The sequence below is a fragment of the Cryptotermes secundus genome, unplaced genomic scaffold, assembly GCF_002891405.2.
Source record: "Cryptotermes secundus unplaced genomic scaffold, Csec_1.0 scaffold689, whole genome shotgun sequence".
Lineage (NCBI taxonomy): Eukaryota > Metazoa > Arthropoda > Insecta > Blattodea > Kalotermitidae > Cryptotermes > Cryptotermes secundus.
Window position 1 is genome coordinate 399,564 of NW_019720574.1, and position 15,639 is coordinate 415,202.

The 15,639-nt window shown below is 44.4% G+C and overlaps 1 protein-coding gene across 1 annotated transcript in view; it reads right to left on the reverse strand.

Moving 5' to 3' along the window:
* LOC111869458 (nuclear receptor coactivator 2) overlaps positions 1 to 15,639 on the reverse strand; it is a 124,662-nt gene that overhangs the window by 79,701 nt on the left and 29,322 nt on the right. Inside the window, exon 2 of the mRNA XM_023861003.2 lies at positions 5,348 to 5,464. Within this exon, the coding sequence (XP_023716771.1) occupies positions 5,348 to 5,464 (117 nt within the window). The remainder of the gene's footprint in view (positions 1 to 5,347; positions 5,465 to 15,639) is intronic.

Consider the following 15,639-nt stretch of genomic DNA (forward strand, 5'->3'; position numbering starts at 1 on the left):
GCAGGAATTGATTAAATAATATTCTTGGGGAGTAAAGCGCGGCCGGCGCGCAAGGTTCACAACCTTACCGCCATCTCTGAGCGAATTGTATAGATAATGTGAGACCCTCAACGTCTCACAACCCTATGGGCATTCACAGCCTGTTACAGGGATAGCGTTACTTTAAATGGTATTAGGGGATATGATGACCGCCATGGGAAACTCATTACTGAGATTCTCATAAAAAAAAAGTAGTTTAATTTAATGGCAACTAATGGCTAGAGGCGACTTTACAGGAAAGTCTCTCCGAAGGACTAATGGTACTTGTTTTCCTCTTAACCAGTTCCGCACTCTCACTCAGCTGAAAGGCGATCTTTCCTTTTATGTCATCCTGATAACTTACAGAGCTTTCAAGATCTTAACTCTAACAATGATTCTGCTTGAAATGCCTAGAACAGCAGCAATGACTGATGAGCTACAAATTTTTATGGATGGCTAGTCAACAAGAATGAGAACAAGGAAGACAATATAACATATCTTCGGGCCACCAGACAAATTTTGAAATGCCCATCCCTCGGAGGAATCTGTAACCTCTAGAGGGTGCGGCCTAGGGTGGCGCTCAAGGGAGCCCATCTCGTAAGGCGAGACGATTTCAATATGTCGACTAAAGACCTGCGGACAAACAGGGACCCAGTTCATGAGGGCATTATAATACAGGGGACAGACTGGTCTCCATCACCAGTCTCTCTCCATGCCAGGGTTTGATGGCATCGATTAGTGGAGCCGGATAGCGACTGGCTACGGGCTGAACGACAGAGCGGTTGGAATTCGAGTCCCGGGAAGGTCAAGAATTTTCTCTTCTCCACGTCGTCCCGACCGGCTCTGGGGTCAACCCAGCCTCCTATCCAGTGGGTACAGGGGGCTCTTCCCCCGAGACGTGAAGGAAACACATACCTTTAACTAGTGTCCAGGTCAAGAAAACGTGGATATGTACAGTCACTACCCCATACGCCTTTACTGTGTAGTGCTTAATTAGTTGGGTACAGGGAATTTACTTAGCGGAGAATCAAACCGAATACCTCACAAATATAAAGCACAGGCTAGGTTCTCGTGCTGTAATCTTCCAAAACAGGTTCCGCAAAGAAGTAAGCAGAACTGCCCCACGCACCATTAGACACGAGACCATATAAACCCATGTGGGAATGGAGGTATACCTCCACACATTCTTCGTTCCGGCACTAGATAAAGGTGAGTGGTCAGCTTCACGCCCCCGCTCCATTAAGTCAAAGTAAAGAATGAATAGTACCAAAAACAAACTCCGTGGCCTCTAGTCCGCAAGCGAAATATACCGANAACTAGTACCAAAAAACAAACTCCGTGGCCTCTAGTCCGCAAGCGAAATATACCGAACGAGCGATCGCAGCTTGTCGGAGAAGTTAGTGCCAACTTTAGCGGTTAGAGGGTGTCGCGTGGTCAGCGCAACGGATCCCCACTGACGTTAATTTCAGTTTTCTAGACCGGAGCCGCTATTTCCTTAAAAGAGCTCCTCAATTATCTTCACGAGGCGGAGTAGACCCCGTTCCAGACCCACTACTTCTAAAAACCTGGTAACGCCGGGAATCGAACCCGGGACCTCTGAATCTGTAGCCAGGAACACCAACTGGATAAACGGTGCGGTGGAGAAAAGAAAAATCCCTGTCCGTGCTGGATATCGAATCCCGATCAGTAGACTTGTCAATATACTGCGTTGCTCCAGCTCCGGGATACATCACACATCGTCGTGATCCTCCTACGGGAGAAGTGGTGCGGGCTTCGGGGAAATGCAATGCCCTCCCCCTTAATAACGGTATTTACAGTGAGAAAGAGCTCTCCCGTATAGCACGCCCACACAGGAATAGTGAACATGAAGGTAAGAAGAAGAGCTGCATTATCAGCACTGCTGACAGTTCATGACGCAAGAGACGGAGACATGCAAAACCTGCCACTCAACCCACTAAACCATCTGTATTTATACAAGCCTTCACAGACCTAGTAACTACTCCTTTACGTGACGTTTCAGTACACCAATGGATATTAGAATGAGAGCCACGGCTGACAATTCCTCTGCCTATAAGGAGTTACTCCTGGGCTAAGTTGAACATATAGAGGGTGTCCCGCGTGTTTGGTGCCATACTTCAGAGGTTCCCTATAGAACAACTTTGAAATAGGAACCCATGTCCGCAAACGTAAAATACCAGCGCTAGGGCGGCATTTAATATCATTTTGTTTAAACTTGGCGCCTCAATGTCCAAGAGCATGCACAGGCATATAACCCCCTCCAAACTCTTAAGACTCACCTGCTAGAGTAGATATTGGAATTGGCGCACTCCATTTTCAATGCATGCGTTACTTCGACGAAAGAAACTTTGGTGCATTCTTTTGAATTATTCCAGGTGTCTCACGGATCACGTCACATGCAACAAGTATTCTGGCCAACAGCTCGAATTCATTATCCACAGGCGTGTCGTGGAGCAGGCTTTTCACATGGCCCCAGACGAAATAGTCCAGAGGTGTCAAGTCTGGGGATCGGGGTGGCCACGGCACTGGGCCTCCTCATCCTATCCAACGACCATGAAAAGCAGCATCCATGTAGTCTGGTGATACAATGCTGACGTGTGCCGGGCTCCGTCATGCTGTATCCACATTTGCCTCCGCACAATCAGCGGCACGTCTTCTAGCAAAGTCGGAAGGATACGTTCCAGGAATGCCTTGTAAAAGGGCCCATTGAGCCGCGGTGGTAGGAGGAAAGGCACAAACAAGTGATCGCCAATGATGCCCGCCCAGGCAGTGACAGAAAATTGCGCCTCGTGGTAACCAACTACAGTAACGTTGGGATTTTCGTCAGCCCAAATGTGGCTGTTTCGACAATTGAACCAGCTATCCCTTGTAAATTGCGCTTCGTCTGTGAAGAACACGTGATTCAGGAAGTTGGGCTGATGTAAACAGTGGTTCAGTATCCACTGACAAAATTGAACTCGTTGTACGAAGTCAGCTGGACCTACTCGTACGTCGTGTACTCGCGTTGGATGATACGGATAAAGTTGCTGGTCGTGCAGGATTCTCCAAACACTTGATTTTGATGTCCCCACAATCTAGACAATGGCGCGAGTGCTGGTGGATGGCTGTTCCTCTATGCAATGCAGTTCGACATTGAGGCGCCAAGTTTAAACGAAATGATTTTAAATGCCGCCCTAGCGCTGCCATTTTACGTTTGCGGACATGGGTTCCTATTTCAAAGTTATTCTATAGAGAACCCTCAGTACGCTCCTGAGGTATGGCACCAAACTCCTGGGACAACCTGTATAGTGGCAGAAACGGAAAGAATATAAAAATAAAACGTAGGAAGTACGCTGTGACTGCAATCTTCCTCGCACGCCTCCTACTGTAATCACCACCACCACCACCACCACCACCACCACAAAAACCGCCGTCACCATAATCATCACATTTGTTACACAGGTGCAACACGTATAATGCAAACAAACATTTAGGAGTGTTACTTAAATCACTATGTAGCTGTACTCATATCGCTCCTGGTTTGTTTCAAGGACGCCTTTTAGTAATATTGCAATTTATATAATATTTACGCCTTGTAAATGAGCATAATTACAAAAACTCAAATATCTACCTATGGCCCTACAGTGTTTTGTTGGGCCTTGGCCGCTTTTTTCAATTTCTTAATACTATATAAAGTTGGTATGATTCCTTGGACGGGAGATCAGCCCGTCGCAAGGCCGCTACCTACACCGAGTAAAACACAAACACAGAATAAACGCACTCATACATTCATGCCTTGAATGGGATTCAAACCGACGATCCCAGCGTGCCAGCAAGCGAACACTGTTCAAGCCGTAGACTGCGCGGCCCTTGTGCTGAGCGGAAAATCAAACAGGTACCCATTAAAACACACATGCAACTAGTGACGGTCTGAACTACTAATTTACATCACTGTGAAAAGTAGCAATTAAACAGGATGTGCAACATAAGATAAAAATATTAATGTTTTTTGGTTATGACACTGTGTAGTTTCACATATAGTTACCAACGTTTCTGAGGAACCCACTTCCTCCATTTCGAAATCACCCTGAAGATGGATGCAATACGTTCCTCTGAAACGTTGGAAACCTACTAAGAGAATAGAGGGGCCCATAAGCCAGAAGACCACAATCGTAAACGGTCAAGATACTTCCCTATACTTCATGTAACCCGAAGACGAATTAGTCACGAGAACAGCCGTGCATACTAAGGCCACGCAATTCCGCTAATGTCACCAATTCATGTTATTTATGACCCACGCTAATTTTATGAATTCATGTCTACCTACGGCTTCCAACGGCCGCACGCACAGAAAAGGAAATACTGAAAGCGAGTGAGCATCTTTCGCCTCTAGCAGATCCTGTGTATTACAAGCACGAGTAGACGTAAGATTACAGTATAAGCCCGAACATATGACAATCATAACTTTTCCAATGAGAAAATTAAAAAAAAAAAAAGTTCTTGACAAAACTGAATATGTCATTTGAAGGTAGCAGGCAAAATGAAGTAGGAACTATACCATTAAGAAAAAATAAATCTAACATTTAATAATATAAACATAATTCTAGGTATTTTCATAAACATTGTCACATGTGGGCCGTTTCTAGGAAACGAAAGTTCAAACACGTTGCCATGGAGAGACTGATTACGGAACACGGTTTCCATGGATACGGAAATTGGAATTTGTAAACACACAGAAACCAAGCGGAACACAAGGTTTCCGACATAACGCAATCACGAGGAACAGTAACAGAACACTTGAAGACGGTGTTCTCTATTCGGGCCGCGTGGCAGATATAAAAGGGAATTCAATCGTGAATTCGAGAGTATACTCTGGCAAAAGACAGACCCGTCCTCTCGTCAGAGAGAGCCCCACATCAACAAACCCACAACTGGCTGACAATAAATAAGATCTGGTCCGTAGACGTGTGCTTTATTCCAAGATAGCTTGGTCGACTGACCGTCGGTCGCAACATAACTCTGACTTTGACTTGAACTCGGGAATAGTAGAGATCAGTCGGATATTCGTTAAGAGATCCGTCAGACAGACGTCCTGCAGGTTGTAATTGTAAAGAAGTGCCAACAAAACCAATCATCAAATCCAGAAGCCATTATAATTAGTCATGATAACCAGGAATACGTGACAATATATTTAGAATTAGCAGTCAGAACTGCCCAAAATATTCATATTTATTCTTAAAGACCAGGAAATAATTCGACTCCTCTCTTCATAGCAGTATTTGCAAAAAAGACCTCGCCGTACATTCGGGTTAATTCAGTAGTTCTCACTTACATTTGGGCCTGAGCGTGAGGTTTCGTATCAGCTTTTTTGCGTTTCTTGTTGACCCCTCCAGAGACGGCAGCACTCATCTTGACCCGCAAAGGGTCCTGGAGGTTATATGGGCCAAGCCTGGAACAAACAACATTCAACAATAAGCATTTATACAATATGCAGGATACATCCGGATTGACTGACCTGACGTTCTTTTTGTACAACTACCCTGAGAGGTTCACAAAGCTATATCATTTTTATGTATCAAACCATGATGGCGGCCGCGCCATGCATTTGTAGTAGACATATAAACAAGGGGTTCCTTCCGATTGCAACGTACAGATCCTGCTTTAAAGATTATTATTAATTTAGTATTGCGAAGGATTCTTTACATTAGCAAGATTCTATGTCAAACGTGTTGCATACAATATCGCACCTTTGTCGCACTACGGTCCTGGGCACTAAAGTGTGGCAAGCAGGCGCGTAAGGTTGACAACCTCACCGCCATCTAAGAGTCGACTGTCTAGAAAATGTGGGAACCTCGACGACTCACAAGCCTGTGGGCCTCCACGGTCAGTTACAGAATAGTCTTGCCGTTTCTTTTCACCACATAAGTATACTTAAAAGAGTCTATCTCCATACCAAACTCCGCATTGCTAGACCCAATCGCTCAATTGTTACCGCCATCAAACCAAACGCTACGGAAAATGTTTGAACCTCATCCCGATATTTCAAATCCTATAAAAAACGACATAATCAATAATACCTCAACAACAGCTGCATATTTTTCGAAGATCTATTTTTTTTTTCCATTGGCACTACAGCCCCAGTAGGCCTTGGCCTACCTCCATGAACTTCTCCGTTCACTTCGGTTTTTCTAGATGTTAGACATACGGTAGGAATCCTTGGGCGGGTGATCAGCTCGTCGCAAGGCCTCTACCTGTACACAAACACAGAAAAACGCACACACACACACAAACTAAACATCCATGCCCTGAGTGGGATTCGAACCCACGATCCCGGTTTCCAAGCTAGCGAAGACAGTACATGCCTTAGACCGCTCGGCTACCGTGACCGGCCTTTTCGAAGATCTACTGCCACACATAATTTCTGGAACCTAAGTCCGGTGGCGTTCTCACCTTACAAATGTTCGCGTGAGCCATACTATTATTACCAGGCAGTAGTAAATTAAACTGAACGGGGTTATGGCGTTCTCGAACGTTCATACCATTTTTCGTGAAAATCCGTGGAATCGTTGAGAAGTTCAATTGGAGACCAGAGCACGGCGAACGAACATTCTGCTTACTGTAGTTAAGGGGACTAAAATACGTATATCATTTACGAAGACATGCGGCAAAACCTTTCCACCAGGTTCCCATCTTGAGTCTGTTTTCTGCAGACATCATCACGAACCCTTAATGCAATTAGGGACTCGATCAACCTGCTCCTGCAGTATTGTGCAACCTTCAGTTCCACGCCTGCGGCAACAGCTAGTCAAGTTTTCATTTCTGGAGAATTTACGTCACAGTATCAAGGGCACTGCTGTTGAAAGCACGATTTAAACACATATTAAAAGTACTGGAGGTGAATGCGGTGCGCTGGGTCCTACAAGAGCTCATTCTTGTACCTTCCAAGAACATTATCACTACTGTGGGCATAAACCTATAAGCATTTAAACACATTTCTATAGAACCGGAATGAACATACTACAGCGGGTCTTTAAGAAACGGCAATGTGATAACATATACTATATAACTATATTTATGCCGGTCACGGTAGCCGAGCGGTCTAAGGCATGTACTGTCTTCTCTCGCTTGGAAAACGGGATCGTGGGTTCGGATCCCACTCAGGGCATGGATGTTTAGTTTGTGTGCGCGTTTTTCTGTGTTTGTGTACAGGTAGAGGCCTTGCGACGAGCTGATCACCCGCCCAAGGAGTCCTACCGAATGTGTAAGATCTAGAAAAACCGAAGTGAACGGAGAAGTTCATGGAGGTAGGCCTAGGCCCACTGGGGCTGTAGTGCCAAAGACTCACGACTGGGACAAACGGCGGATTTATGTGATCAACCTTGGGGTTCAAATTACAATTTACCAATCATCGGAATAGAGCCCCGGATCTATAGAACAGATTAATTTTTAAAAATAAACAGACTATTCAAGACTATAGTAAACGACACGTTAATTCCAGTGTGAGGTATTGTAAAATGGATAAATTAACGGAAAGAGAACAGTATGGGTATTTTTCCTCTTCAAGAAACTGCTCTGAAGTGCACTGACATTACATTTCTCCCACAGAGTGTACTTAATGCGTTTCTTCCGGTTCTCAGTTTAAACATCTACTATTTAAAAACACATAATTAATCAGCCGACAAATTTTTGGCGGTGAACAAAGTGCACTGGGGCAAGTATTCTCCGAGTAGTTTGGTTTCCCCTGCCAATACACATTCCACCAAATGCTCAACAAAAAACAAACTCCGTGGTTTTAGTCCGCAAGCGAACTATACCAAGTGACCGCCGCTTGTCGGCGAAGTTAGTGCCAATTTTAGCGGTTAGAGGATGTCAGGTTGTCAGCGAAACGGATCCCCACGGCCGTTAATTTCGGTTTTCTACACCGGAGCCGCTATTTCCTTTAAATATCTCCTCAATTATCCTCACGAGGCTGAGTGGACCTCGTTCCAGATCCACTACTTCTCAGAAAAAATCTGGTAGTGTCGGGAATCGAACCCGGGACCTCTGGATCTGCAGCCAGGAACTCTGGCCACTAAACCACAGAGACCAAATGCCCAACGTTTATTGATCATCCTATCGCCGCGGTGACGTAGTCTTGATACTGAGAGCGTCGTTAAATAACAGACCGAAGGAAAGAAAGAATGGCAAATCTACAAAACAGACAAAACTCCCGTGTGAGGTCTTGGTGCATGATTTCAACGGGTTAAGGTCGACATTTCTGTCGCCCACTTCACGCCATGTCATGCGCATATGAAGGTTCTGAGGTCAGATCTCGCTCACATGTTATCTACGCTCCACCTTCTGTGTCAATGACGGCTTTGCAAGATTGGTCTCTCCTCAGGGAGACGGAAATATCCGTAGTCTGCAACATCCATTAGGAAGTTTCAAAATGGTTAATGCAAATCCTAAAACACTGCTGCATTGGGTAAGAGACAGAGCGGGCGGTCACTCAAGCGACGCCAGAACTGCGTCCCACTGCATGGCGTCAGGACGGCGGCGCAACGTTCTCAAAGCCAACAAATCAGTTATACAGTCGCCACCATAGTTCCGCATTTCAACTCAATAAATCCCGCCAATTTCAAACTTAACCAGACAATCAAGAAGAACGAGACATGCAGCACGCGTGTATATAAAACCTCAACCAGAAAACCTAAAGGGAAGTGATGACTTGACAGATCTAGGTATAGCTGGGAAGACAGCAAGTGGTTTTGTAAAGAAACAGAATGAGGATGTGGAATGCATTCATTTAGTTAAGGACAAGGCGTAGTGGCGGGACCTTGTGAGCGCTGTAACGAATTATCAGGTTCCACAAAGGACGGACGGGAACTTTCTTCATCAGCTGAACCACTACTAGCTTTTCAATGACTCTACTTAATAGAGGTATAGTATGTAGCATCAATTGAAAAGGGCAAAATTGTAAATAGATACGCCAGTTCCCACAGACAAGTTCATGTCCTTCATATGAACGTGATTCATTTCAGAGAAATCTGGGGACATTATTATGAGACGGTTAAATTCAAATAAACTTCCCTTAAATCACTTCCAAAGATACTCGTACAACAGACCCGCTTGAAAGTATAATACGTACAATTAAACTACTTAACACAATTTCCACAATAACAAACAGCAAAATAAATCAAAGGGTCGCCATCTTTACCATGTCATTGTTAATCACAAGTAGTATGCTGCGAAATCGACTTAAAATATTCCACGACAATGCAACACTCCTCGACACATCAACACGTAACTCAGTATTACCAGAACACAGTTGCCACCAACAACCTTGAAGTGTCACTATAATGAACATTCATAACGTACGAGCCTGTTGCGGTTCGACCACTTCTACAGACATTTCACAGTACGTAAAAGACAGTAGCACCATCCCAGGGAAAAAAAAAGGGACGCCTCCAATGATGTGAAGGGGCTCAAGACACGTTCTTCCAAATCCAAATAGCATGCTTTTACATTTAATTAAATCATGTCACTATTTGGCTTATTCCTTAATTTTCTATATACGAAGATAAAACACACCACGAAACATAATTTACAATGTAAAAGGAATTTCACCTCAGTACAGACTCAATTAACATTAATTTTCATCTTGGTCAAACCATGTCAATACACTATTATATACACTTAATTTCAATTAGACTAGCACAACAAAAGGGTCTTTTCTTCAAATAACTTCCATTTTCGAAATCTAATCTTCACAATTCAATATCAGAAGAATTACCTGATAAATATAATTAAATTATTCATTGATAGGTATGGCGGTTGCGTGCAGATGCACTCAGAACAGCTCTAGTTCTACCACTACACCCTAACCTAGTTAAAACAGATTTTGTAAAAGCCATACACATGTTTCCGGTTAACAAATGAACCCCTACACGACAATCTGTCGCGTTGCGAATATCGGTGCGTTTTCACGACACAAATTCTTAAAGCTCGTATATATGTATATACACTGTAACCCTTGCAAGTGGTCCACATTTTCTGGTTTATTTACTCCTTATTTTTCACTTTCCCGTATCCCATTAAACATTCTACAAACAGTCGAATACAAAAACTCACTTATTCCGTATTGTGGCACAAATGTTTGTTCTCATACTCTCGTAACAAAATTATACGCACAGAAAAAAAAAACAAATATTAGCTTAACGCATGCCTCATGTCCGTTAAATACACCTTTCTTTACGTCTCCGCGTTAAACACTTCCTACTTACACCGATTCTTACTCTGCAGCTTCGAACCATGAATACTTTCCGATAAAGAGAGATTTCCGTTTCGGAAAGATCAAAGTAGCTGCTTTCATTACAGGACCATCAGTAGATGCGTACTGTTTCAAAAGTCTAAATCGTGTAAATTTCTATAAACGTAGATGGGGGGTTATATTTTGCTGCAGACATGTCTGGACATGTTTTTCTATTTGCATTCACGTCCTAACGTTCCTTCGCTATGCGCTGTACATCTGGAGCGATCTGAATACACACAGATGACAACATACAAATTAAGCTAAATTACCTGCATATCTCATGTAAAAATATAAACTAGCAGAAAAAAAACGTAATGAAGCTATATGCATAAAGTTGATTCAAAACACAGAAAAAAATTAATAAAATTGAGGAACAGAATGCATCATACACGTTTACCAGGTAAGTCCTGGCTAAGTGAGAATTCATCTAACCGAATATCGCCACGAACTGCGCATGCGTTGCAAATGTTATCCGCGACACGCTTCAGGATCACAGATCCATGTGACAATATCCAAGAACGCTCTGGCTATTACTGGCACGCCGCTACTACGACGGCGGAATTCCATCCGCTAGAACCATGCACCGCCACGTTCGCCAGCCCGAATCAATACGTCGAGTATGCGGCGGTTCGCGCCCACATCGATTAGCGGGCGAGTGGCGCCCACACTGCAGCAACAGGCGGCCCGACGGGACATTACCAGCAACAACATTGAGGTAGGTAAGACCAGCCACCTCTGTCATGGCTGTCCACCTCACACATCTCACTGGTATCATTCGTCCATTAAGAGAACCGAAGTGATGCGGCTTCAAGTACCAACACCAGGAGATTGTGTCAAGTAACGGCACAAAAAAGGTGTTCCTGTGCTTAAGTAAACAATATACACTGAACATGGGGATGGAAATACAGATCCACGTATTCTTGACCTCGGTACCAATAGAAGGTGGAGTGATCGGCTTTACCCCCAGAGAAAGAGCCCCACGATACCCATTGGATAGGAGAGGCTGGGTGGGCTCCAGAGCCTGTAGTAAAAATTCTTGGCCCTACCGAGACTCCAACTCAGACCCCTCGGTCGTTCAGCCCGTAGCCAGTCGCTACACCGACTGCGCTATCCCGGCCCGGCATATAAAGATAAAAATACATAAACAGATAAAGTTTTCCGTCTCTACTTAATTAAGCACAACGCCAAGAAGGTGTATAGGGGAGTGGAGGTATAGCTCCACCATTCCTGATCTTGGTAATTGATGGAGGTAAGATGTCATCTGCAAACACCCCCGGGCAGCTTTACTCCTGGAGAAAGAGCTCTCGATACCCACTGGATAGGAGGCTGGGTGGACCCCAGGGCTCGCCTGGACTCTGTGAAGAAAAGGAATATCTTCTGCTGGAATCGAAACCCGGCCGTCCAGCTGGCAGTCTGTCGCCACATCGACTTAACCCGGTTCCCCAGATGATAAATGCGCGTGAAAAGTTCATGGTGTTGTGGCTGGCAGGAGATAACCACGAAGGTCTCGGGAGAACTGAGCCTGGGTTACCGTTCCGCTCGCAGACAATGAACGAAAATGACAAACAAAGCAAACTTCGCGAATTGTGTTTAGGTTGTGCCTTTCCGGGTTAAGACACTATAATCTGGCCAGTAATTGCCAAGTTTCGAAGGATCCTGCTGTCTACTTCTTCGGGACCGTCTATGCTAGTAAATACCTAAACTGCGTCTAAAACATTTCAGAGTTACATAATTAGATAATACATATTTATTTGATTATGCTTTCAACAGCCGGACTATATAGCGTCAAATGGGTGGATGTCAGATGAACGAATTTTAAAGTATTTCAAAAGAACCAGGTATAGCCTAATCGTCCTACTACCCGGCTGAGGTTCGAACCGGGAGACTACCGAAAACACTGGGCATTATCGTTACGTCTACCCGTTCGGTGATCCTCAGCTAGTGACAAACATCTCTATACTGTTAGATAATTATTACATTCTATCTTCAACATACAACAACAGCAACAAATATTATCATACCGCAGTTCTTACTGAACACCCAGAACCTGTCTTCCGTAAGACTGCTTACCAGAGGCACGGTGCACCCTGAAAGATACTTCAGACAACAGCAGAATACACGGCGCCACGCCCTGGATGACTACAATCTAAATTATCACTACCGTGAAAGTCTAGAATCTCAAGTTTCCTGTGATTTATAATATACTACTGTTATAAAAGTACAGAGATTAAGGGAGCTCGAACATATGTATTTAACTCACTACAACTAGACGAACGACAAGACTGCACATGCGTACTACGATGCCCCGCTATTATGGCAGAAGGAGAAAAAAGAAACATCAGATTCGCCACGTGGCAAGTACAGTAACTGGTGAATGTTAGTGACCTCTAGCAAGAAAAGTATTTTTAAGTTTCCGTGACTATTAGCTCCATAGCAATTTCAGTGATGGGGTAAATGAGCTCAGGTTATATGTATGCAGCAACAGGCAGCGTAAACTGTTACTGTGACGTCGCCCATGCGTCTGCTTACAGTGATCCTAGCGTAATTCTGATTGGGACAACAAACACACACGATTCTGGTAGACAACCCTGCTGGAAAGCGGATACATACTGCATATGAAACTTAACAAGATGGTCATACTGGACTAAGGGAACAGCTTCATCAATGGATTCAGGATCGTATTCTGTGACACGTGAGCTGACATTCTGCGCAGTGTATAAATATTTGAACCTCTTATTAGCGACACTAATGAGTGACCTAACGAAGCATGGCACAACTGCATAGGCAATGCAATGTCGAGTTATTTTCCATGTTGTGTATCTAACGATGCTGTCAGCAACTCAGAATACACCAAATCAATAACTGGGACCATCAATGATGAGCAATGAATTAGGACGAGACAGGAAGCGGTCGTGGTATGATTTGAGTTACTGCCCTGGCATCTGCCACGAAGGACTGAAAGAATCACAAATTCGGTTAAGAAAGCGGGTCTTCGAACCCAGAATCAATCAGACACCTCCAGGATATGAAGCAGGGGAGCCACCCACTCCGCCTTTCATCAAGAATTTTTCCCCGATAACTCGTACTTCAAAATAAAGCAAAAGTTCGGGACCCCGTGTATCTAATTTCTATCGTGCCATTCTGCTATTTACTTAAAATCATAGGAAACATCATGGTGCGGTCAGGCCTTTGTCTCCGCTACAAAGCGCCAGCTTCCTCTTATGCTTGCGTGCAATATAACATACACGTAACAGTTATACGGTACGAAGTGACGTGGCCATCTGACGTCACAACGGGGAGCCGCTAAACGGATTCAACCACACACGGATTAATGAGAAACGGACACACGTTTTAAAGTCTCGGTTAACCAGGCAGTTCCTTTAATTACATGACTAGAATGTACTTCACGAGGACGTTCTGCCGTAATACTGAATTTGAGATCTGCGGAAACCAGACTTTATTTTAAAGAGAACAGCCGAAATAGCATAAGGTGGCAGAGGAACTAAATTCATCTATAAGATCGTCTCGGGTTCGATTCTAGTTTCGCACGCGGTCTATCTTGGTTAAAGTCTTCGTAGTTCGCCTCACCTTCTCCAAACAACCGACGATAAACTACTTTATACAGTGCGTTCAAAGAACGACGAAACTTCGCTACGCCGCTGACCCCACGCAAAATTCCTCACAGATTGCTGCTGTATCTCCCGATAGCAGAATGAGTCATTAGCGCTGATAAACGCTCACGGTCGGGTGGCGTGAACTTGTCACTGTAGTTAAGTCGCATTAATAGTTTGTGTCCGATATGTCTATGGGCGGTGGACATATACAGTGCGTACAATCAAGTGCGCGCCGCGGCTGCAATTTGCCGTGAGTCATACCACCGCAGAACGGATGCAGTCGCGGGGAGTGTTGCAACNGTGTGACATGAAGAAGCAATCGAAGAGGATTGTGCTAACTAAAGAAAAAGTTCGGGATATTGAGGCACGACTACAGATCAGTCCTCGAAAATCGTTAAGACGCTTAGCACAGAAAACCGGCGTTTCTCTAGGATCTGCTTTCACAGCCACAAAATTAATCAAATTTCGACCGTATAAAATAAAAGTTGTGCATGAGCTGAAACAACCAGATTATGCAGCAAGAATCTGTTTATTTATGCGATGCAAGCAGAAGGGGGTTACTTTCAGCACCTCTTATAAAACTAGGCCAGTTTGTGTTCTCTTTTGACGGTATTCTTATAAATGTGTGCACGTACAGAAACTGATGTGAGGGAACAGTCGCGGAGAAACGATCCATCCGCTCTACGCTAGCGAGAGTGTGCGCGTTTATCAGCGTTGATGACTCATTCTACTATCGGCAGTTACAGCAGCAATCTGTGAGAACTACTGTATCCGACTTACGCTACTTCCCCGGTTTCCTCGATGACTGAACACCCTGTATCAAGCCACGGCCCCTCTCCTTCCACCCCAAATTCATAACCGATGTCATCCTCCAATCTGAAGCTTTACGTTCAGTGAAGTCGAGGAGGGATTTCAAATAAACAAACAAAAGAAGTCGCCATCCCAGAAGAAAGTAATCGTCACAGCCACGCCGTGTGAACCCCAGTCTCACAAAAACATCTGTTTCGGTCTCCAGCATCCTATACAGTTCGAGTCTTCCGCAAAAAGAACATGAACCGGATGTAGGAGCCACCTATGGCTACCTAAACATGCAAACAGGCAGAAAATGCTCAGATTCTTCTCGTTCTCCTCCTAAATGGCATTTTTCTGTTACTTCAGTACACTCATAGAGTTGGCCCAGATTCATACACTCGTTGCTTCTCTCTCCCCCCCCCGCCCCCTCTCACTATCACGCAAGGAAAAAAATATATCTGATAAGTGTGAAAAACTGGTTACAATGAATAACGGAACAGGTCCTAAAGAATAAGAGATTAACATTATTAGACGCTGGCATGCACCGACAAACGGAAAGAAGTTAAAAATGTTGCTATGGGCTCTTTGCGTGCCCTCATTCGTCGTAAGATCGATATGTTGCAAGTAGGTGACTTCGCAGCGGCGGTCATACGCCGTAATATGCCCTATATTCGGTGGCGAACATGCAAACACTATCTGACAGGAGCGAAATCAGGCTTGCCTCTCTGACCTCACTTCCGAGAGAGAGAGGGAGACTGGGTAAGTGTAACAGCTACACCTGACCGTCCCACGCGTAGTAACGACATGGGAATTGATGTAGAGACACTCACACAGTACAAATCAGTTCAACTCTCAGACGCGGCAACGAAGACGGCCAGGCGATTCAAATGGTGTAATGGGTATACGATTGCCCTTGTGCTTAATCAA